Source organism: Malaya genurostris, chromosome 2, assembly GCF_030247185.1.
Source record: "Malaya genurostris strain Urasoe2022 chromosome 2, Malgen_1.1, whole genome shotgun sequence".
NCBI classification, from domain to species: Eukaryota; Metazoa; Arthropoda; class Insecta; order Diptera; family Culicidae; genus Malaya; species Malaya genurostris.
The window spans coordinates 289,417,023-289,441,349 of NC_080571.1; the positions used below are offsets into that span (position 1 = coordinate 289,417,023).

Consider the following 24,327-nt stretch of genomic DNA (forward strand, 5'->3'; position numbering starts at 1 on the left):
ATCTCTGCTCACAGTAGTAATATTTGTTATGAGAACCGGATATTAAGCTGTTGAAATGAACACAGTGTACAGTCAGTTAATAAAGCTGAGTTAGAAAACAATCCTTTGAGGTTTTTGAGTTGGTTTCACGAGCAGTAATATGGCTGATTTTCACATTTGTTAGTTAAATCACTTGTCTAACATATCCAACAAATCAGACCCGTGCGCAGGAGGGGGAGGTATGGGGGTTATGGGGTATTTGGTAGAACTGTTCGAATAAATAAAACTAAAACTGCTTGCTGGAGATACGTTTCAGTTCTATTCTAGATCGCCCATATAGAACTTCCAGCTGCTAAATTTGCTCTGAGACATTGATCACGCAATGAAGAAGAAACAGATAGAGCAAACATAACAATGTTGGGTTGGGTGATTTTTTAAAAATAAATTTTAATTCTTATCTGCGTACAAGCTTTACGTAACCAATTGAGCCAATTTTTTATTACTAGATCTCGTTGTCACCTTTTTTTCTTTAGCGAGAGGAACTTACATTATTATCCAGCGAGGGGCACTTTGTTCACGGTTCGTCTCATCATCCATTTCTTCGGTGTCGGTGTCTCATCATCCATTTTCTGTCAAACATATTGTTGTGGGTGGTTTCCGTTTCGGTTTCAATTTGTTGTTCAAAGTCTTGGGATCGTTTTTAATTACTGTGCACCTTGTTGTACATGGATTGCAGTTGCTAGTTAGTTCGATGATGAAAGCGTTTTGAAACAGAAGTAAATGCTCACTAGTTACGGTCACTGGGCGATCTTCCTTTTTCCAAGAATCAATGTCGAATGAGATGCAAACACGAACTGCGTTAGTGAAATGAGCTTTGCATTTTAATGTTACATGACGGCATATGCAGAGAATAGTTTCGGTTACCAACGCAAGTAAACCTTGTGGTCTGCACAACCCGTTTATACCTAATTTTTTACATGACTCTGCAGGATGTTTTTAAAAAAGGAACATCTTTACACAAGTAGCTGAAAAAGTTCCGAGACTCGGAGGTCATTCTTTCTAATTTCCATGACAATTTGTGGCTGAGCAATTATTTCCACGGTAGTTTTTGTTGTTCAATCCCCAATAATATGAATATTTAAAAAAAAAACCGGTTTGACATTAAAAATGTGACACACCCTATGCATAAAATTCAATAGTAAGAATCAAACCTAGTTACAATATCCACTTACGGAACAGCTAATTAGTTGTCAAAGATCAACCGAAAAACCAACTTTCGAAGGATGGCTCGTGGATGTTTCCATATGCGATACGATTGCTGGATGACGCATAACCGCTAATTTACACTTTTGTTTCGGGCCGCCCATTCGCACATGACCGCACTAATCTTATCGATAATTTGTATCTTGCCAGTTTGCCAGATAGATAATGGTTATCAAAATACGACTTCGAACACCGATACACCACTAGCGCTGAACGTTGCGAATTTACAAACCAAATAATCAATCTTCCAGTCGGTTGGCAGTTTATTTTTGGCATCGAGAGCAACCTGGGCGATTTCACGATCGTTTCTCGGGATTTGTGAGTGGACTGGGTAATAGTTCCTGAAGTCAGTGCACCGATGAGCTTGGAGTGAGTAACGATTTGTACTAATTGGTGATGGCGATGGCATGTGCGCTGTAACAAGTCTAAATTCGGATGTTTCATTCATTGTCACAAAACACGAAAATACAAGATTGTTGATTTTGCAATAGTATTGACGTGTGATTTGGTCAAAAAATATAGATTTTTGCAAATGCCTGATAAGAAATAGAATAGGGAATGTAACACCTTCGGTACCGCGTTGAAACGCTCTTTCAGTGCACTAAACAAGGAAAGTGAAAGACAGAACTGAGATGTGAATTAGAACTATTATTGATTCTAAATTGTGCGTTGGTAAAAGCGATCAACATTGTTTATATTAGAGTAAAAAGTGATAGTAGTTAGTGTTCAAATTCAACATGCATAACAACCACAAACTTTATGAAATGGACTATACATTCAATGTACGAACTGATCATTAATTTTACTCAATTTGAATAGTTCTGGGCGGTTATTCAAAAAGACAAAGCCTCATATTTTATTTGATAATTTTGCAATTGTTTCCACACAAAGCCATGAAACTCAAAAATACGGTGAGTGAGCCGCCATTGCGATGGAATTAACGTTTGTTCAAGTTACACGTTTTTTGTGAATATCGACCAATAAGCCACCAATCAACATCTACTTCGAAAAGGAATTGACCATTCGAGTATAAATGTTTACATCAGACGGAACAGATACTTTGATTAACTCTCTGCATCCTTTGGAATTCATCTTCACAGTGGAAGTAGACAGATGGTTTATTAGCCGTTATTCCAAAGCGAATGGGTAATACTAGCGATCCTACAACCAAAGGTCAAGGGAGACGGGGACATTGTTATGATTCCAATGAGCGGTTCCACCCTGCTTTTTTAAAATTGCCTTGTTGCTCGTTGTTCACCATCAGTACTCAATTTCGCCGAATACGGTAATTTTTCACTGAATTTTCAACATATGAACGTTCGGTAATCAGTTCGGTAGTTGAATTGATTGCCGACCGTTCGGTAAGTGCTGAATTGTCAAACGACTACCGTAAACTGTGAACCAAATGGATCTAACAAATGGTTCGGTGTTTATTTTCTTTTGGTTAAAATTCTGGATTTGAATGGAATTTCGGATTTCAAAAACAACACAAATTTCCAACTTAAGATTAGGATTGTCGGATTTGTATTTTTTTTTCACAGAAACGAATAAAGAAAACTCGAATCTGTCGTGGCTATGGTTTTATTGCACTGTGTATCCACGAAAAAATAAAAGAGCGTAGAAAAAATAATGTCCCAGTTGACCGGAATTATGAGCCCCTTTCAGAATACTGCACCATCTGACAAGTCCACCAAAAAATTGCCTTCGAACGATATGTGTTGGCAGCAAGTGGTATGAAATTATTTTCTGCCTATAAGTAAACAAAAAGCATTTAGTAGTTCTAATAGTTTAAAAACTTGTGCACCTGTACCTCAATTCATTCGACGAACCCTTCAAGAATTTTTCGTTTGATAAATAAAGACAATTACTGAAAATTTTAATAACTGTTTGACAGTCAGTTTTCACGACAATCAGTATTTACAGATGTTCGGTTATTAAAAGACAATTTTTTTCATATTAAAAAACAATTTCGATAAAAAATAAAATTGGAGCCTAATATTTGCATTTGAATGCAAAATGCAAATCCAGATGATATGCCACACCGCAAGGTGAGACGCCGCACGAATAAGAAACGTTAGAGAAATGAGGGTTTTTATTTTTTTTTATGGTATTTAATGAATGTTAGAAATTTTTATTTAAAAAGATTATCATTTATTCTTCAGCTCAAAAGCAAACATAATCAGCAAGCAAACAAAAGAGAAATTATCATGTATATGGTCGAAGAGATTGTCTATTAATTAATGTTTAATGCATTGTTCTTTTCTTAAAATAACTCATTATTCGTAAAATGAAGATAAATAAGGAAAAACATGCATTTTATGCATTTTTCATTATTTATTTACTTGAATAACAAAATCTTATTGAAGTGCTTACAGTATTATTATAGGTATTTCACCCTGAATTTTTTGCCCGAAACGTAAATCCTTCCAAACATATCCAACAAACTTTCTAACATAGAAGCGTCACACAATTCAAAGATCATAACTCAACGTTTGAGTTGTGATTACTCAAATTCATAAACTGGAACAATATGTCAAAATTTGAGTAAGGATTTGAGTAAAATAAACTCGTTTCCATGAGTTCTCTCGCATTTATTCATATATTAGAGTAAGCGTCGAGTTTTTAAACAATTGTGTGAAAAAAATACTTCTTGCAGTTCAGTGCGTTTTCATTCTCGGAATATTCTTATCGAAATAAAGAATGCAAGAATACGTCGTTTTCCATTGCCGTTTCTAGATCCGGTTTTAAAAACATGAATCAACGTCAATCATAGATGTTTTGTGGTTTCAATTATGCTTAGAGAAAAGTGCAACATAAGGATATCAAAACAATTCAATTTTTACTCCAAACCGTTCTAAAGGAAACGGTTTTGAATCACTATTTTGCGCATTCAAAAGTAAGAAGTATAACTTTGTATATGAAAATTAACGATTAATCATTTTGAGAGCAAGGAACTCAAATTTTGAGTTGAACTTACTCAAATTTTGAACAAAATATTTTTTTCTTATTTTGAGTAAAAATTGCTCAAGTTTTGACAATTTCGCCCCTTAACGCAAACATGAGTAAATATGTGGTAACTCAAGTTTAGAGTACGTACACTTTTTATGAAATCTGTGTCACTCAATTTTGAGTTATGTTCAATGAAAGTGTAAAAATTAACAAAAGACCGAGAAAATAACAATTTTCAGAAACAGCACTAGAGATTAAATAGCTAATATTAATACTTGTTTGACTGATAGAGAAGAGCAACTATTACTTACGTTTTCTTTCGCGTATCTGAATACTCACTAAACACACACACTCGCACCAATACGTCGAACCGATATACGAAATCTCGAAAGTGCGACATCTATACCGACGCGGATCTGTGTCTGTCTATGTCTGTTACTATCTCGTGATATTTTTGTATGGCGTAGTAAATTTTTGTTATAATAGTGGAATTAAATGAAATTAATTTTCTTTTAGAGTGATATAAACCGTTCCTTTTTGATGAAAAGCTACTCGATTATTCAGAATTACTGAAACATTTTTTTTTCATAAATACGTTTATTTCATAGGCAATATACATAAGTTTTTCTTCGCCGTGGCATCCACAATACATAGTAGTTTAAACCTAATACATTTCGAATATCATATTAGTATGTTGGTACTCATTAGTTAATCTAAACACTGTTTTATCAAGCGAGTTGCTATTTTAAATTACATTATATAAAATACATTTATTTTGTACATGATCTTATAACTATTTCAGGTTTGTTTGTATCATTTCACCACTTATATTCAATATCCTATAGTTGGCTATTGGTTGAACTCATGGAAGAGAAAACAGTCTAACATAAAATAAAATTTAAATTGGAACTCCAATGGATTTAATGAAATGATAAAGAAGTTTCATGTATGGAAGGTCACGACAAGCAAGAATGTCGCGAACTGGGACATTGGATAGTCTACCTTGGGTACGCAAGGAATTTATTAGTTGAGATCTGACATCACGAAACTCCACGCATGTCCAAACAACATGGTCAATATCGCGGTAACCTTCGCCGCAAGCACAATGATTAGTCTCGGAAAGTCCAATTCGAAGGAGATGTGCATCTAACGTGTAGTGATTGGACATGAGTCTGGACATCACACGAATGAAATCTCTACTCACATCCAGTCCCCTGAACCATGCCTTTGTCGATATTTTAGGAATAATTGAGTGCATCCACCGAACCAGATCATCTTTATCCCAAGAAGCTTGCCAGCTGGCAAGTGTTCTTTGGCGAGACGCGCTATAGAATTCGTTGAAAGCAATCGGTCTCTCATAAATTTCACCCTCAATAGCACCACGTTTGGCTAAAATATCGGCTCTTTCATTGCCTAGAATGGAGCAATGAGCCGGAACCCAAACTATTGTGATTTGATAATTATTATTCAATATGACGTTCAGGCACTGTTTTATTTTGCCCAAGAAAAAAGGTTCATTTTTGCAAGCAGCGTTTGAGCGAATAGCTTCAATTGCACTCAGACTATCTGTGAAAAGAAAATAATGGTTTGGAGATAATGTAACGATTACACTCAAACTATAATGAACTGCTGCTAACTCTGCTATATAAACAGATGCAGGTTCTTGAAGCTTAAATGAGACCGAAACATTATTGTTGAATATACCAAACCCAGTAGCCTCTTCAATTCGTGATCCGTCCGTGTAAAATATTTTCTCAGAGTCAATATGCCTGAACTTACTTGTAAATATTTTTGGGATTTCCATCGAGCGTAGGTGTTCCGGGATTCCACGCACTTCGCGCTGCATGGATGTGTCGTAAAATAAAGTTGAGTCAGGGACATTTAGGGGGCTGACACGGATAGGAATATATCTTGATGGGTTGATTTCCTGTGACATATGGTTAAAATATACTGTCATGAATCTTGTTTGAGATTGAAGCTCAACTAGCCTTTCGAAGTTATTAATAACCAGGGGATTCAGTACCTCACATCTTATTAGCAGTCGCGATGAAAGCTCCCAAAAACGATCTTTCAATGGAAGAACTCCCGCCAGAACTTCAAGACTCATTGTATGTGTCGAATGCATGCACCCTAAAGCAATTCGCAAACACAACGTTATTGTTACAAGACATGAGTGCTATGGAAAAATCCATCATTGAAAAGGGGCTATCAATGGAACCATTATTTGGAAAAGATTCCCTTATAATGCTATGCGTAGGAACAGAATCTGGACAAACTTTCCTCGCAAAATCAAATATCCATCGGTTCGAGTATTCCTCACTCTCATTTCCTACGTTACGATTCCTCATTCGTCTGGCCGTATTCCAAAGAGTGCTCATTGAGGTTTCTCTTGACAAACCTTCGACAAAATGTCTCCAATAGCTACATTTCTTGGCCCGAAGTATGCTCTTGTACTTGGTTTCTAAAGTCAAGAAATTTTCAAAATTCTGAGGAGTTCCTCCTCCTCGTTTTAAAAACGTCTTGAAAGCATTTTGTTTCGCGTGTTTAGCATCTGAGCACTCTTTGTCCCACCAAGGGTTTGGAGGCCTTCTGTTAGACGATGGACCAAGAAATCGTTTGGTTTGGGCTTGTTCTGCGGCCTCCAGAATCGAACAAACGAGGAAGTCATATTCTTCAAGTGGGGGGAGCTCTTCCATTGAAGTTAAGACACTTGAAATATTACTTTGGTATTTAATCCAGTCAATATTTTTTGTCAAATCATATGGAATATTAACTGAATTAGCAATGCCTTTGTTACTGCTAATTGAGATGATGATTGGTAAATGATCGCTACCATGTAAATCAGGAAATACTTTCCAGGTGCAATCTAGTCGAATTGAAGTCGAGCAAAGAGATAAATCTAATGCACTTGGACGTGCAGGAGGTCTTGGGATCCGTGTCATGCTACCCATATTTAGTACCGTCATGCTAAAATTGTCGCAAATATTATATATTAGAGATGATCTGCTATCATTGTAAACGGAACCCCACATCATTCCGTGCGAATTGAAATCTCCTAAAATCAAACGTGGAGGAGGAAGGGCTTCGACAATTTCATTAAGCTGTCGTTGTCCAACTTGAGCTCTTGGAGGAATATATACCGAAGCAATGCAAATGTCCTTTCCTTTAATGTTTATTTGACAAGCAACAACTTCTATACTAGAAGTCGAAGGAATGTTTTATCTATAAAAGGAATAACATTTCTTAATTCCTAAAAGCACTCCACCATACGGGGAGTCTCTATCGAGACGTATAATGTTAAAGTCATTAAAATTTAAGGCTATGTTTGATGTAAGCCATGTTTCGCACAAAGCAAATACATCACATTTTTGACTATGCAACAAAACTTTAAATGAATCAAGTTTTGGCATGATGCTTCGACAATTCCACTGCAGGACAGTGATTGAATCATTTGCGGCGGATGATAAATTATCCATCAAATGATACAAAACTTGAAAGAGCTGGCCATTGAGCTGATAACTGTTTCAAAAAAGTTCTAGCTATTGGAAGGAATGGTCTTTAGAGGTTCAGAAATATTGAATGCAGCGAAAATCCATTCTACAATTTCCGAAAATTTCAGTAATCCTGTTGGTGAATGTGAAATGGAGCCCACTGGATTATTGTCCTTCCTTGAACTAGTTCCTGGATTGGTTTGTGAATTTGACAACCCAGGAGGCACAGTTTTTGGTTTTAAATTTGGCTTTTTAGCTTTAACACGGGAATCTTTTTTTGAAGGTGTAATTTTAGGTGTCTTTTTTGGTATTTTATGGTTTGGTAATCTCCTCTTAACAGACCCTTGAGGAGTGACAAACGAGGTATCTTCACTATTTCCGTCAGAGTCAGATTCCTCTGGCTCCGCAAGATTTGAAAAACCGTTTTCGGTTTCCAAAGGGGAGACATGTATGACCGTTTTAAGCATTTCTGCATATGTGCGCTTAGACCGTGCTTTTAAAGAAAGCTTCATTTTGTCTTTACGCAGCTTAAATGCAGCGCACACTGAAAGATCATCATGAGGACTTTCTCCACAATAAACACATTTTTCAACTTCTTTATCGCAAAGATTATCCTTATGAGGCCCTTGACATTTGATACATTTGGACTTATTACTACAGTAAGTAGCTGTATGTCCGAATTTTTTACAGTTCGTGCAATTCATAACATGCGGTACGAAAAGCCGAACAGGAAGACGAATTTTATCGATATAGACATGGCTAGGCAATGCAGATCCGGCAAATGTTACGCGAAACGAATCTGAGGGACGATAAGTCTTTTTTCCATCGACAATAGATGCTGAGTACAATTGTTTGCACTCGAGTATCTTAACTCCCTCAAGCATGGAGTTTTTAAAACGGCCAACTCCATTTTTAAGTAAATCATCTGCTGTCAGACTTGCTTCAGTCACAACACCGTCAATTTCCACCTCCTTCGATGGAATGTAAACTCGATATTCAATAGCAAATAATTTACAGGTTACAATATCGTTTGCCTGTTTCAAGTCGTTAACAACAACTTGAATTTTATCTCTATTAACCTTACAGATTTCTTTAACTTCAGAGAAATGTGATGTCAAATCCTTTGTAATTTGCATCAAGTTTAAAATCTTTTCTTTTTTTCGAAGATAGACTATCCATGGCCCAGTGGTACCCTGTGGATAATGTTTAGCCCTTGGAGTATTTAAACTCTTACTAGTATCCGGAATCGGATTCTTCCATGAGATCATCCATTACATTAAATTTTTTTGTAAATTAATAATACCAAAATAAAAACTTATGTTTAGTAAAATTTCAGGTATAAGAAATAAAAAATAAATTAAATTAAATCTACCTTGTAGCTGATGTCTCTGTTCCTTTATCGTGAAGAACGACGTGAAGCTCTTCCAACGATTACTGAAACATTTTAGTAGTGATACTTTATTCAGACTTTTTTAGTCTTTTTTTTATATTGAACTTAAAAACGAAATGATCATCAAATGACTTTACTTGGTGAATGATATTAGGTGTACAACTTTGCTTCCGCCGTTTTTTTCAAAATTTAAAGCTTTATTGCGAAAAAGTGCTTACAGATGTATTATTCAAAGTATTGTCCGCGACAACTTTCTCCCATCTTTCCGGAAATTTTCTGAGCCCGGCTCGAAAAAAGGAGGCCTTTTTCGACGCTATCCATGAAGCAATCCATTTTTCCAACTCTTCGAAGGATGGAAAATGTTGATCTGCCAGGCCATGTGCCATCGAACGGAATAGGTGGAAGTCAGAAGGGGCGACATCTGGGGAATACGACGGGTGGGGTAAGACTTCCCATTTCAGCGTTTCCAGGTACTTTTTGACCACTTTTGCGACGTGAGGCCGAGCATTGTCGTGTTGGAGGATGACTTTGCCATGTCGCTCTTGATACTGTGGCCGCTTTTCTTTTAGCGCGCGACTAAGGCGCATCAGTTGCGTTCGGTGGCGATCTCCTGTGATGGATTCACCCGGTTTCAAAAGCTAGTTGTAAATTGTTATTCATATTTGAAGGTTTTTTCTCTTTTACCATCATGTTTGTCTTCGACATCTAAATCACCATTTTTAAAACGTTGAAACCACTCCCGACACGTTCTTTTACTCAGAGCAGCATCACCGTAAGTTTCTGAAAGCATTCGATGCGCTTTAGTTCTATTTTTTTTCGAATTGTAACAGAAAAGTAAAACTTCCCGCAAATGGCGAGAATTGGGCACATAAACAGACATTTTCGAGCGTGAATAATACGAAAACAGGAAACGAAAACAGGAACAACTGTCACTGAAACGGCGATGACAATTCGTTAGGTACTGTACACAGTCACTTTAAAGGCATTATCATCTATGTATTTTAACCAGCCTCAGCCGGTACAGCCACCTATCGGAAAACGGCGGGAGCAAAGTTGTACACCTGATAGAAAATGTCTTTCTTTTGTCATTGAAACAGTCTCGTTATCGAGCTCTTTTTAAGTACAAATTTAGGTGAATAAATATCGCTTAATCGATACAATTAAATCTCCGGAACCTTAAGTGTGCGTCAAAAAAAAAATTCACTTGATTAAGATAGGAAATCGTATCGGATTCTGATGAGTAGATTTTGGAAAATGATGTATGAGTTTATATTGAAATCAAAGGTGGTGGAGTTTAAATTAGATATTTGGGAATGCGAAAATTTTTGACACGAATGGCGACTCTGTGCATGGACATGTGTATGTACTTCCAGTCATTGGCGGTTTTCAGTGGAAATCCGAATCCGAAATGAAGTGTCAATATTCAACCGAAGCTTTGAGAATCGAAAATGACAGAAAAAGGTTTCACAATGACTTTCACCTGTTGGTGCTCGAATTTGTAGTAGTTTTGATTTTGTAGTAGTTTTGTCACTAACTCGACTATTCGTAGCAATCTTTCAAAACGACCCCCTACCTTCTGGAACGACAATAAAGTTCTGGTATCTTGAAAATACAGACAGAACAAGCCCCAAGTGAACTTTCTCGCGATATGAATTTGTGCGTAAAACAAGCAAAAGAATGTATTCTAGAAGCCGCATATAAATTCTTCAGTTAACTTTCAAGTGTGGATAATTACTTAAAAACGGTCTAGTGAGGATGCTAATCCTGAACTGTTCCTTGAAATCATTCATTTTCATCCGAGCTCTTGGTTACTTGGTATAAGTTATAAATACGAACACGATCAGTAGTTTTTATCGTGATAACACAACAGCTTATCTTACCAAGAAAACAATTAAATCACGAAGAAGCTCTTCTTCTACGATGGATATGCGAGAAAGTAATAATATAATAATTTTAAACTCTTGTGTCTCGTAGCAGATGTCACTTTTAGCGCTACTAAAACAAGTCGAAATCATTTTGGTCAACTGAGGTCTTTTTTTATGCGGTCTTTTTTATACGGTTTTTTACGCGACTTTTTTATGCGAATTTTCAGAGTTATGCGGTTTTTTTATGCGAAGTTTCAGAGTTAAGCGGTTTTTTTTATGCGGTACGTAAATTCGCATAAAAAAAGACTTCAGTGTACATCGAAATAAAATATTTGAATTGAAATAACCATTATGATAATTGCCTTATCCGATAAAAGATAAGTTCGATTGCGACACATTACCAAGCAAATCTTATTTGTTTAGCTCTTCTTTGCGATCTAGCTTCAGACACAATAAGGATGACGTTAATAAATGGAAGTTAACGAACGCGGTGATATGAACATCTGTTGTAAAGATAAACATGAGATTTATTTCACTGCATTGGTGGCAGTGTGCTTACCTAGTTGAGAAGGCAAACTTTTGAATAATTAGAAGCAACATCTGAGAATTTCAAAATTGAAATAATTCGTTTTTCTTGCAATGAAAGTTTTATTTTGTAATTGTGATAGTAAAAAGAATAAACTTAACAAGCGGACAACGTTTTGTGACTTCGTATTTGTTTTTTCTATTGTAGAAAAACAATTCAAACACCTAAACCTAAACAATATAGATTGTATGATTTCGTTTTGCAGTACGCTGGAGTCCAGCTCAGCCAGTCCGTATGCTCACGGGAAACAATGGCGTCGTCGAGAGACGACGAAACTCCCGGAATCATCCGATCACCTGCACTCCCGGCCGGTAACCATAGTCAACTATAATCGACAGGAGTCGTTTGATTTGTTCACTTCACCCGGAAGCCCTTATCACATCCGGAAACCCGTCGCAGTCGAACGGAATGAGCGTAGTCGATTATGGTGAGTAATGGCGCGAAATTAGGGTTTGATGGTTTTATTTAGAGTTTTGTTTGCATGCTGGCAACCAGCAATAGTGTAAATCCCACATATGTTTCACTTACGAGTTGATCAAAGCAAACCGGTCAGAAAATCGAATCGCTTCGCACGACGCTAGGTGTATACTAGCAACCTTTCTTCTGCGTGTTTTATGTGAGACTGAAGCTTATATTTGTTGATTTACATAATTTTACAGTTTCTTTTGCGCTCTGAATTTCTAATCAGAACAATGCACACTTAGAAAATTTCGCAGAATTCGGTAATCAGCTTGGAAATTGAATTGATTACCGATCGTTCGGTAATTGCTGAACTGTCAAACAACTACTGTAAACTGTAAACCAAACCGGATTGTTCGATAATATTTTTGTGTTTGTTTTCTTTTGGTTAAAATGTTGGATTTTCGGATTTCAGAAAACAACACGAGTTTTCAACTTACAATAAGGTTTTTCGAATTCGGATATTTTCGATGGTTTATTACACGAAAAAAATGGTTTATTACACGATGGTTTTATTACACGAAAAAAAAGTGTCACATGTCCCGGTTGACCGGAATTATGAGCGCCTTCCAAAACCCTCGAACGATTCGTGTTGGCAGCAAGTGGACAAGTGATAAGAAATTATTTTCTATCTATAAGTAAACAAAACGCTTTGAGTGGCTCTAATGTTTTAAAATCTTTAGCACCTGTATCTCAATCCAATTTTTTTCATTTGGGTAATAAAAAGACACTTACTGAAAATTTTAATAACTGTTTGACAGTTAGTTTTCACACACCAAATTCCTCTTTCGATGTTCAGTAATTATTTTTACGGTTATGAATTGTAAAACATTATTTTCACTGGAGGGTCTGTAAAACTAATCCAATTGACAGTCATTTGTCAATGATAACTGGATTTCGGTAAATTCTATAAAAACATATTCCGCAATGTTTATTTTACTGAAATGATTTGTTAACTTCGAAATGTCATCCCATTTTCTTAATTCAGTAAAAAATTTGCCAAATTTCGGGGAATCAAATAATAATGATGAAGAACTGACTGACTACTTCGGTAAGTATATCTGTCAAATTGATTTATTTTTGGAAGTGAAAAAGTAAAAACTGGCCTATAGAAAATTGTACGTAAAACACTCATTTTTTTTTTAAACTTCTGTAATTTCCTGATAATAAGCAAGATATTCAGTATATAAACTTTTAATCAAGGATGGCTTTTATCGTATCAAAGAACGCTCACTAGCAACTCTTCACACGATTAAATCAGTGCCATCAAAGAGAGACGGATATCATCGCAACAACAAAAAACCGGCATGGTTCATTTAATATAGAATAGACACCAGTGCGAGAGCGAATTTCTCTCGATGATCTGTCTGGGAATCAAAGGTTAGCTCTCTGCTGTGAAGATTCTCTCTGAAGCAACAAACGGTCGCTTATTCTCGTTTAGCGATCTGATTCTGTATTGGCAGTAGATAATTGCGATAGAATCATTTTACTATTGCTGCTTATTCTAACTATGTGCATATAACTTTTGTATAAGTTATGTCTATGAAAATGTCTGTGAATGCTCCACACAAGGGTTTTGAAATATTGCAACCTAGTATGAGAATCATCAAGTCGAATCATCGATTCGATTTTCTGCGATAATTGTCAACTTGCGATTCTCTCTTGGGAAATTCCACACAGCAACGATCATTATTAGACTGTAATTTTTTTTAAGGGCCGTGAAATACTCAGAGTATGAAGTGGAGCTAAGAAATGTAGAAAAATTCTCTCGCGGTTCATGCATTGAGAGACTCGAGTTCTTGTAGCATTTTCTACCGGATTGAAACTGTTGTATACAATAAAGATAAATATCGAGCATCTTTTGTTAAATTTTCGGCAATCACCAACACTGCTATTAATGCAACCTGAAGTCCATATTTCAGCTCTACCGTCAACTATTATCAAAACGCCCTCGGAATCTTAGAGCCTAAGCAAACTTATATTATCAATGATTGAATCGTCTTGCGTCTTCAAACTCAAGGATTCAAGGATAAACTCAAGATTGCAATGTCCCATAAGATCCATCGAAATCGTGAACCAGTGAACTTAGTAATAGTGTAATTTTGTTGACCCTTCGTAAATAAGCGTCGATAAACGAAAGATAAACACAAGATGGAATACTCAAAGATTTTTCATAAAACTGATTTTGTTGTATTTTGCTTGAATCATTTGGAACTTTTAAGAGCAGAAAAAAACTGCTTTAAAGTGCGAAGTGTACGTGTGTACCTGAATTGGGGAAAAATGTTGAGATCGAATCAAAAACAATTGTCAGATGATTCATTTTTACAGAACACTCTACCATTCTACTTCACTAATCTCAAGCAATCATGAGGGTCGTTCGATTATTCTAATTTAAGAGTATTCGAAATAATTTCCATCCAAGGATAATTTTTGAGCTGTGAGAAATTCACAGGGACAGCTACAGGTACAGAAATAAAAGGAACAAGTACAGCAGGACAGTTTAGGAAAAAATAAAGAAGGTACAGGAACAAGTGCAAAAAGTACAAAACCAAGTACAGAAATGAGGGAAACAAGTATAGGAAGTACTGGCACAATTGAGTGCAGAAAAAGGTAGAGAATGTGCAGATAGTACAGATATAAGTACAGAAGTTACAGGACCAAATACAGAAAATACTGGAGCAGGTACAGAAAGTACAGGAACAAATTTTGAAACAAGCACAGAAAGTACAGGAACTAACACACAAATTACAGAAACAAGCACACAAGGTACAAAATAAAGTGCAGACAATAGAGGAACAAGTACAGAAAAAAGTTAAAAGATCAAAAATTAATCGCAAATGTTGTCGAGACAACAATTTTGTATGGCAAATTAGAAGAAGAAAAAGTTTTCATTTCACGCATTCCAATGATGCCCACTGCTATGTCATTTCAATTTGAACGTCATTTTCTCATCCGTTTAACTTTTCTATTACCGTCAATAATCGTTATGAGTCTGTAGCGTGAATTTGGAGTTTTTTTCGGATGGTAAACTGTACGCTGCCTGTTTGCGTTTCGGAAACCATCGGTTTTATATATTTTGTCCGGTTGTCCGCGATATAAAAAGGTTGGGGCCACTATCATAGAGCATTATAATGATATTTTTCTTCAATAATTATTCAAATTGATAAGTAGTTTTGATTTTCTACATCTAACCTAATATTATTGCGCTACGAAGTGTGCAGGGGTCCGCTAGTTACGTATAATATTGAGTCATTATCACAACAAGCGGTATCGATATCGTTGTTAATTGCTAAATGAATTCTACTTTCTAATTTTTTTCAGGGTAGAACAACAGTTTTTGCAGCAAAAACTAAAACCACATGGCGACATAGAATGGAAGAGTAGTCAGGAGTCTGATATAAATCTGAACGATGTGCATCTTGATGAACATCTTCAGCATCATCCCCATCATCACCAACATCATCATCATCATCATCATGACCCACATAGTCAGCAACAACAACACCGGCATCGTCGGCATCACAAGCACGATCCTCTTCATCACGGACAAAATCCCAGCACCACATTCCCCGGGAGTGTCGACGAAGGTAGGTGACGTCAAACTCATCCGACGTACATTTCCTGATCTGATAATGTTCACTAACTGTCTCGACTAACTAATTCTGCGTGTTCCCTCGTACGGTACGCCAAGCAGCGCTAATTGGATAGTTATTACGTTATCTCCGTTCCGTATTGATGCCTCGAATGTAGAGCCAGACTGAGCTCTCGGTCAATAGTCCGCGTGGCCTAACTTAAGCTTAAATTTGTTCGTCCGCAAATATGAAGCTGCACTGCTAAAACAATAACTCAGTCTCTCTAAATACTATTAAGATACAACCGAAATCTGTTAGGGATGCTTATCAACAGCAACAGCAATCTCTTACGTTAAATATTTGAACATCATAAGCAAATCTTGTTTTGTTTCGCTCGAACCGTTGAGCATCAGATTAGATACATGCCTACACAGGAAAAAATAATTGGATAAGAAACTGGACCACCGAGGGCTGGTTCACGCTATTCAACAGTAGTCCGCAGAATCCCGTAGATTGCAGAAGATACTGCAGATCTCTTAGTGAAAGTAACCGGTGTTGTAACCAGTGTTTTTTTTTTACCTTTCGATCACCCAAATAGCCGTTGGACCCCATCCACATGAGGAACAGTTGCAATTCCCTATAATCCTGCAAAGTGCTCGAAATATGCAACACATTCGACAACGGCTGCGACGGGACCCCGAACATCAGGGAACGCGTGCCATTCGATCGACGCGGGTTATCAACAAGGCCGGCGAACGGAATGTGCTGTTTTTACATCTGCCCCAGAAGTCGGTTCGGTTCGTGAAAGATCTCGTCACGACGCTGGTAAGTTGTTTTCCATATTGACGTTTCAGTCCTCAACGTACTTTCCGTTTATTAGAACACTTAAGAACACCACACTTCAGCTGAGATTATTTGTCTCGAATTTACAAATTTAACGATTCAAGCTTTCCGTGCGCTTCCGAAGTATACTTATATTTCTTACTTCAGTTGTAGTATGTGGGTAAGCATCCAGGATTCATACGAAATTTTCAGCGAGTAAAAAGAAACAAAGCTCGTTTTGGATTTATTCATTTTATTTATTTCGCCTTTATAGTAGAGATGGGCGGGTAAGCAATTGTTTGTACCCGAACCCGACCAGTACCCGTTCCAAAAACTCATCCCTAGAATAAATATTCTTTAAAACTCGAACCCGACTCGTACCCACTAAAAAATAAAAATCTTTACCCGTGCCCGGGTTCAAATACCTGAAACCCGACAAAATTTTTGTACCCGTACCCGTTTAAAATTAAAAAATCGTTACCCGAACCCGACAAACATTTTTCTTGTGCATCCGAATCCGACCCGTACCCATTGAGTTCGGGTTTCGGTTAAAAATACCCTAAAACTAAATTTTTGTCATTTTATTCAATGCTTTCTTAATTTCTTTTATTTTTTTTTTAAGGTTGTCCTTCATAATGGCCCAGTATTTTTCTTCTGAGCGTAGTTCCGGAGCGTTCAGATTTTTCGGCACAAAATCGAGAGCACTCCCCGCATACCTTTTTGGCACGTCCTTCGTGTAGTAGCAAAGTCTTGGCATTACATTCCTTTTTTGGAATTTGGTCTTTCTGTTTCAACAGACTTCGCAGCCGATTCTTAGTGTACAGAATCATTGCATGGCTAGTACTATGGATCCTACTGACACTAAGAATCCTTCCAGGTCGTCGCTCGAACATACGACAACTGGCCTATATGACCAGCGTCCTATGCATTGAACCGTCAACACGGGACTTCGTGTAGTAAAATGATGCCAAATCCGCCCAGAAAATCGTTAGATCGTCGTGAGTTTTTGAAAGAGGGAGAAGCAACTTTTGGAAACCTTTATTAAAATATACCTGTCCATTCATGGTGTTTGCAGTAATGATAGGTTAATCCGCATTAAAAACTTCTTAACATACATCTTCTGAGTCTGGAGGCTTCACATTTTTTGAGTCTGGGGGCTCGCAGGAACATCACACTTATCCGTGGCAGTCACTTACAGGTTTTCTTAACTTCTGGGGACTTCTGAGCCTTACACGAACGTAGTTCAGCTCGAGTTTTAGTATTATGCACTGACGTCTTACTCTTATGCATCTTATCTCATCTTCAAAAGTTCCGACCACGCAGTTTTGATCATTCCTTTTAGTTGACGACTTTTTCTGGATCTTCGCTTCTTATCAACAGTTAGACGGTCTTAGAATCATTTTATATTATCAGATACCATGGAATTTGCGATTACTCACTGGGCGATATGCGACAGAACCTCGTTTTTATAGTGAGCGAAAATTTTATGACATCTTTAATGTCGTTGTCAATTGGGTTGATCCACAGAGAACAGACATCCAAACTCTCCAAACTTTTTCGAAAAAGCTGTGTAAAGCATAAACAACAACTCATGAAAAAAAGAAAAAATAAACAAACTCGCATGGATGCGTGGTGCGACCCGAGAAAATTTTCAGAGCGAAACTACGCGATGGGAGTCCGATCTAGAGCGACCGCAGGTTGCTAAAACAAACATATCAAACGTTGTTTGGGCGACTCTGGGTCAGCTTTCGGGCTGCTCTGATCAATAAACGAAAACGGTATTACACACATTGAAATCTCTACTGTCTGTTCTCTGTGATTGATCGAACACTCAGACCGGCATAGCGTTTTGGCTACTTGGGTAGCCATGGCCACCAGACGGCTACCAAAATTAATTCAGTAACGGTTGTCAAATCCAATTTGACAAAACAAAGTCGTCTGTATCTAAGTTAGCCGAGCGTTTTCATCTTTTCACCTTCGCTGAAAATGTCAAAGATTTCAATGTGGAAAAATCCTGGTGGATACGTTTGTATCGTTTGAGTTGTATATCTGGCAGCGGTGAGGCAGTCGGTCACCAGAATGTCTGCCAGCCATATTTTTTCAGCTAGCAGCGTTTAGTCAGCCATCTGGCAGCCATGCGTATGCGGGGAAACGAGCACGCGAATTAAGAATTAATCAGTCAGTCCGTCTTTGAGAGAAGGTGGGAGCAAATGACTGTCGCATCAATTCAAAATAAGTTTAAGAGATTTTATACATGGAGCTTTTTACAACAGAGGATTCACAGATTGACACGCAAGAATATCACAGTCTGAGTTGCCAGATCACGTTCGGCCATGACGCCATGGAACTAGCCACCCGTTTAAAAAAAAACAAGTAAACCACGTTTCGTTCGCTGCGGCAGCCTACAAAAAAATGGAGTCCATGATCCGGTTGAAACCAATTGTTTCGGGACAACCAGTCAAGTTTTTATTCGGTTTTAGAATTCAGAGCTTGTTTGTTCTGCTCTTGCAAAAAATATGTGTTCAGTTTTTGCATTCCATGTCTTTATCCAGTTTTTGCATTCAACCATTCGTTTATACCTAAAAGTATATCTAAACGATAGTGTGTAAATGAATATAAACCCTCTTGGTGTTTGCAGTCTGATTCCGGTGGACAGATTATTTGTCGTAGATTGCACGAGCAACGGGCATCGTTGGTACACATATGTAAAGATTGACTTCTGACAGCTCCTGGAAGCTTCATGTGACCACAGTTCGGGGAGATAGTCCTTATTCGATTTTGCGGATACGTTTGCAAGCTCGCTAAAATTTCTGACGCGGTAAGCGATGTATAACTGCGGATAACTCAAGTTTTCCTTGCAAGATCCTTTCAAGATTGTAAATTGAGTGCATTTTTTAAATGTTGTATATACATTTTCTAATATATTCTCATCCGTAACATCGATAGAAACAAATAGAGCAGATTAGAAAAGTTAGTGTTAGGTAATAATCGAAAACTAGCAGAAAGCAGGACTAATACGAAATTTTTCGCACTAACGAAGACATTCAATTCAATAAAGCAATTCTGTATAAAATGTTCAAAACGACGTATGTAACAATGAGAGATTCTCTTTGTTTACTTTCTCTTTTTTGCATTTCGAAGTATATTTGATGTCAATAAATGCTACGGTATAGGACATCATAATGACGGCCATGAAATTTTCTTTAATGCAAATTACGCTTAACCCAAGAAGCAATAAATCAAATAGCTCACAACAAATGTGTCATAAATGTACTTTAGAACCCTCAAATTTGCTCTGAGTGAAACTGTCATCCAATGAACACGCACACACACAAAACTAGATTTATGAAATAATTTAACTGACAATAATGTTTTAAAGAAAATGTTTGAAAGCAATATTGAGAGGGTTTGCATGGTTGTATTCTAGTACACATTGTTTTATTTTTAGTCCAGTTGTTAGTCTGGGTAAAAAGTTTTATAGAAGCTTTAAAAACTATGATATTACTTGTCAAAAGAGACGTTTATTATAGTCGTCATAAAACAGGTAGTGATTGAAAAATCAATTACAAAACTCCTATAAATTACAATCAAAACCATTAGGCATTCGAATTGTTACTTGGGCATCCCAAGAGGGGGGGAAAATTATGATTATAATCGATATGTTCAGATATTTCGTGAACCGATCTGTAATTATAACAAAAAATTTCAAAACAAGTAACTCCTACATGATTTTTCCATTCAGTTATGAATGGAATCATACAATTCCACGAAATTTTTTTCCATACAAACGTACACGTTTGGAACACTAATGATAAAACTCACAAACTAGTAGCAGTAACATAAAGAAACTGCGACTTGAACGCTATCTTTTCATCCTGCCGTTTTATTTTGTGTAATAAAGTCATTGATGATGGTTTCGTTGCAGAAAGGTCCTTTGATTTCATTGATATCCTGTCAAGTTTCACTCTCCATAGAACTTCAAGGCCTGTTAGATAAACAACTAATGCTTAGTATCAGTACTTCTACATTTGGCCCATACTTCCATGTAAATTATGAAATGTAGGCGGAATCCCTGCTCGCGATTAATATGTAGCTGTTGCACTAGTCAAATGTCGCTTTTCGAACAGTTTACGGGATGATCACCATAGCAACATGTTTGGTGAGGATTAAGTTTAAATAACGTAACATGGACATGGATTATCAACAGTTTTGTCGTGAATACGACTTACTGTACTATGGGGTGCCTTTTCAAAATTTACCCTCTGAGAGAGTAATAAGTTTTTGATCGTGAATATCTCTTGTTGTATCTAACGAATCAACATAATTTTTGCTACATACCATCGGAAATATAATCACAATTTTATGATAAAATTTTCAGTTGTATGACAAAATCTCAAATAATTCAAAATTAAACTTTCCTGAAATGTTTGGTATGAACGAGTATCAAAGAGGATAATTCATAAGGCGCGTTTGCCTTTCTCGCATTTTGAAAGCTCATAGCTCAGTGATCTGTGAAAGGATTAATATAATCTAACTACCAATGGAATCGAAATTTTTCAACTTAAACATGTATAGCAAAAGCTTTGAAGTATTTTAATAGTACGCTATTGAAAAACCTACCTCATTTGACCCTTGTCAACACCAGCCAATCAGAATGCGTCCCGAGGAAGAGAACAAAATATCTGCTGCTGAACAACAAATCGTTCGAGAAAGATGTTCCGAACAGTGTTTAATATCGTAGTGAGTTCCACAATTTGGTCCTTCTGAAAGGCAGAAATGAATCCCGTACAGCATCCTGGTAGTTTGTTTTAATGAAATGCAAATCCGAAATGAAATAATCGAAATGAAAAATTCTATATGCTGCTATTTTTATAGCCGTTAGGACCGCCCATTAGCGAAAAAGCTACAGACGAAATCACGTAAAAAGAAACCACTTAACAAAAATTGGATCAGTTTGGATTATATCGCCACTGCGAGCAGATGCATTTTGTGTTGTTTGCCAAGCTAGTTTCGCTTCCGACAAGAACGATTACGTCACATCTGCCTGTTATTTGCATTGGTGAAAAAACAAAGAAAAGTGGACAACGGTGGAGAGCATCACACAAAATCAGCCGTTCTAATGGCTCTAAAATTACATAATTCATACAATTGATTAACTAATTGATATTCGGAAGTGTTAAGGAACATGTCAGTTGTTTTCGTATTCACGACATCCAGTTATGTCTCTGACATTACCCACCCGCCTTTTTTTCATAAATTCCTTGTTGAAATCTGCGTGAAAATTTCGGTTTGCTATTGCTCGGAACGCACTAAAAGATTATAGCGTTCATGGATCAATCTCCAATTACTCAAGGGTCACTTTCCAACGCTAGAACTGTACGTCTATGCTCATAGGAACTCTTACTAGTTAAATTAATCATCAATATACTCAATATATTACTTTCTCACAGGTGGAGGAACAATGGCGCTACACGCTTACCGTATTTGTGCTCAGTTTCGTCTGCAGTTGGATACTGTTCGCCATTCTGTGGTATCTGGTAGCATATGCTCACGGGGACCTGAACTTCGATCCGGAAACCGGTGATCGCCTCGGTGAAGGAACACTGCCGTGCGTGGAAGGTGCCACCACGTTTGTCGCGTTTCTACTTTTCAGTATCGAAACTCAGGTATCCACGGGATACGGTGCCAAAACTCCCACGGAGGAATGTCCCGAAGCTTTATTCCTGTTGGCAGTACAGATCATTGTCGGTTTAGTGATAGATGCTGCCATGATTGGAATCGTTTACGCCAAGATGGTCCGACCACCGAAGAAGATCTCTGACATGAAGTTTAGTAAAAGAGCTGTGATTTGCCAGCGTGACGGAAAGCTATGCTTTGTATTTCGTTTGTGTGATCTGAAACATCAACATGCGATTGAAACTAAAATATCTACCGTAATGCTGGAACAACGGCGTTCCCTAGAGGGAGAACTCATCGAGAAACACGAATCGACCATGAAGCTGGAAAATAACGGACGCATTCTACTGATGTGGCCAGTCACAGTTTGTCACGTAATTGACAGTGAGAGTCCACTGTTTGACATCTCAGCCAAGGATTTACTGCAGAAGCGGTTTGAAATTGTGGTTACCCTAAGTGGTGGAACGATGACCACCGGACAGGTCAACGAAGCGAGGACATCTTATCTACCGGGAGAAATTTACTGGGGCCACAGATTCATAAACATTATTCATTACGATAGGACTCACGACCATTATGTTGCCCGCAACGAACTGATGGATTCGATTGAACCTGTGGACACTCCGCTTTGCAGTGCCAGACGTCTGGAAGAGGTTCTAGATGAAGTTCATCAATTTATGGATAACGACCGACATCGAGAGTTCGATGGACTGGAATGTCGATCAATAAATGAAGAAGATGGACAGGAGGTGAGTTGTAAAATGTGATTAAGATTTCGTCAATGATCCCAACCTTTCTTTATCATTCACAGGATAGTGATTCCGATGGAGGCATTCAAATAGAACAATTGAAGGCTACATCTTTGCTGTTGAATAAAGACGCCCAAAACTCGAATCAGCCCGATGACAATGTGGCTTCACGGTTAGTCCCAGACAAACCAGATTCTCTTACATCGGATCTCGGGGAGCCCAAAAAATCTAGTGAATTATAATTTCTTCTAGTTATCTTGTATTGTGTGACAAGCCAGAGGACAAAAAAAGTTTACCACTATTTGAATACATTGTCTAGTCCTGGAGATTAGAACTCCACACATTGAAACAATGCTTTTATTTGCGTCATTCTCAAATTCTCGATTTGGAAAAGTCTACGATGGAGGACGGGCTATGATCTAAAAAGTACAAATTTCCGGTCTACGTAGTTTTATCATGTCAATTTCCATTGGAAAACATTCTCACATATCCAGTTCGGGATAAACTTCGTGAAAATGTGCGTTCTTTTTCTTGTAATTCATTTATATTTTGTTATAGTGCAGGGAAAAAATTACGGATAGTAAACAAAGATATGTATTATTCATCTAACCCATTTTTATTGTAACATTGGCATCGATCCAATACTCCAGCATTTATGTTATCCACCAACTCACCAGTTATATTTGTTAAATAAGTAATTTCACGCATATTTTTAATGAACGTGAAAATAGCTGTCGTTCACATATTCAGATATAGAACATTTTTCATAATTCAAATTAGTGAAATGACCAGTTATTTTGAAAATTAAATGTAAGACTTATTCATTAAAAATAATGTTAATGTTTTTTGAAAAATCCAATTCAATTCTTGTTTACATTACGTAGTAATTTCCTTGAGTTTCATCATTGTTTTCCTACTGATTTTATTGCTGCATTTGTATTCGATGCATGAGTTTTTGTAGAAGTTGCACAATCGTTTCAAATAAAGCAGATGCAACTACGTGAGATTTTTTTGACGTGAATACGTCTTACATTTTTATGGGGCGTTCAATATTCGCGCTGTGAAAGAACGGGTAGAACTTAATCGTGACTATCTCGAGTTGTATTAAACGCAACATAATTCTTTCAGAAATATGATCAGGAATTTATGATAAAATTTTCAACAGTGTGAGATAGCCACATATGAGGTTTTCTCAAACTTTGCCTTTCCCGTACTCGGGCAGTTTCAAGGTAGTCAGGCACATATCAGACCCGATGTCCAACAGTATGAGTATTAAAGGTAAACCATGGTCGAAAATCGATCATTTTCCAGATCATCAGTAGTAAGACTTTTGAATTATTTTTCGCGCGGAAATTCGTCGAATTTTTTTTTCTAGGTTGGTACGACTGTCAGTGGCATCTGTGCCAAGTGTCACGTCAAAATATTCTTTAGTGTTTAGTATACGTCTGTCTTTCTGAATTATTATTGTGGTTTTCAGTGTGCATAAAATGCGACGAAATCGCCGCAAAATAACGAAACCACGAGCG

At 37.2% G+C, this 24,327-nt stretch overlaps 1 protein-coding gene across 1 annotated transcript; it reads left to right on the top strand.

The window, feature by feature from the left end:
- The first annotated feature begins 1,486 nt into the window (after window positions 1-1,486).
- On the top strand, window positions 1,487-23,534 carry LOC131430505 (ATP-sensitive inward rectifier potassium channel 11-like). Its single transcript, XM_058595540.1, has 6 exons — window positions 1,487-1,611; window positions 11,729-11,950; window positions 15,304-15,569; window positions 16,153-16,379; window positions 21,827-22,801; window positions 22,864-23,534. The coding sequence occupies exons 1-6, from the start codon at window positions 1,601-1,603 to the stop codon at window positions 23,041-23,043; spliced, it is 1,881 nt and encodes a 626-aa protein (XP_058451523.1). The 5' UTR covers window positions 1,487-1,600; the 3' UTR covers window positions 23,044-23,534.
- The last annotated feature ends 793 nt before the right edge of the window (window positions 23,535-24,327 follow it).

Bases quoted from the DNA above. Each gene is read 5' to 3' on its own strand.
- LOC131430505 (XM_058595540.1), top strand. The intron at 11,951-15,303 runs GTGAGTAATGGC...AATTTTTTTCAG, and splicing joins AATGAGCGTAGTCGATTATG to GGTAGAACAACAGTTTTTGC. The intron at 22,802-22,863 runs GTGAGTTGTAAA...TATCATTCACAG, and splicing joins ATGAAGAAGATGGACAGGAG to GATAGTGATTCCGATGGAGG.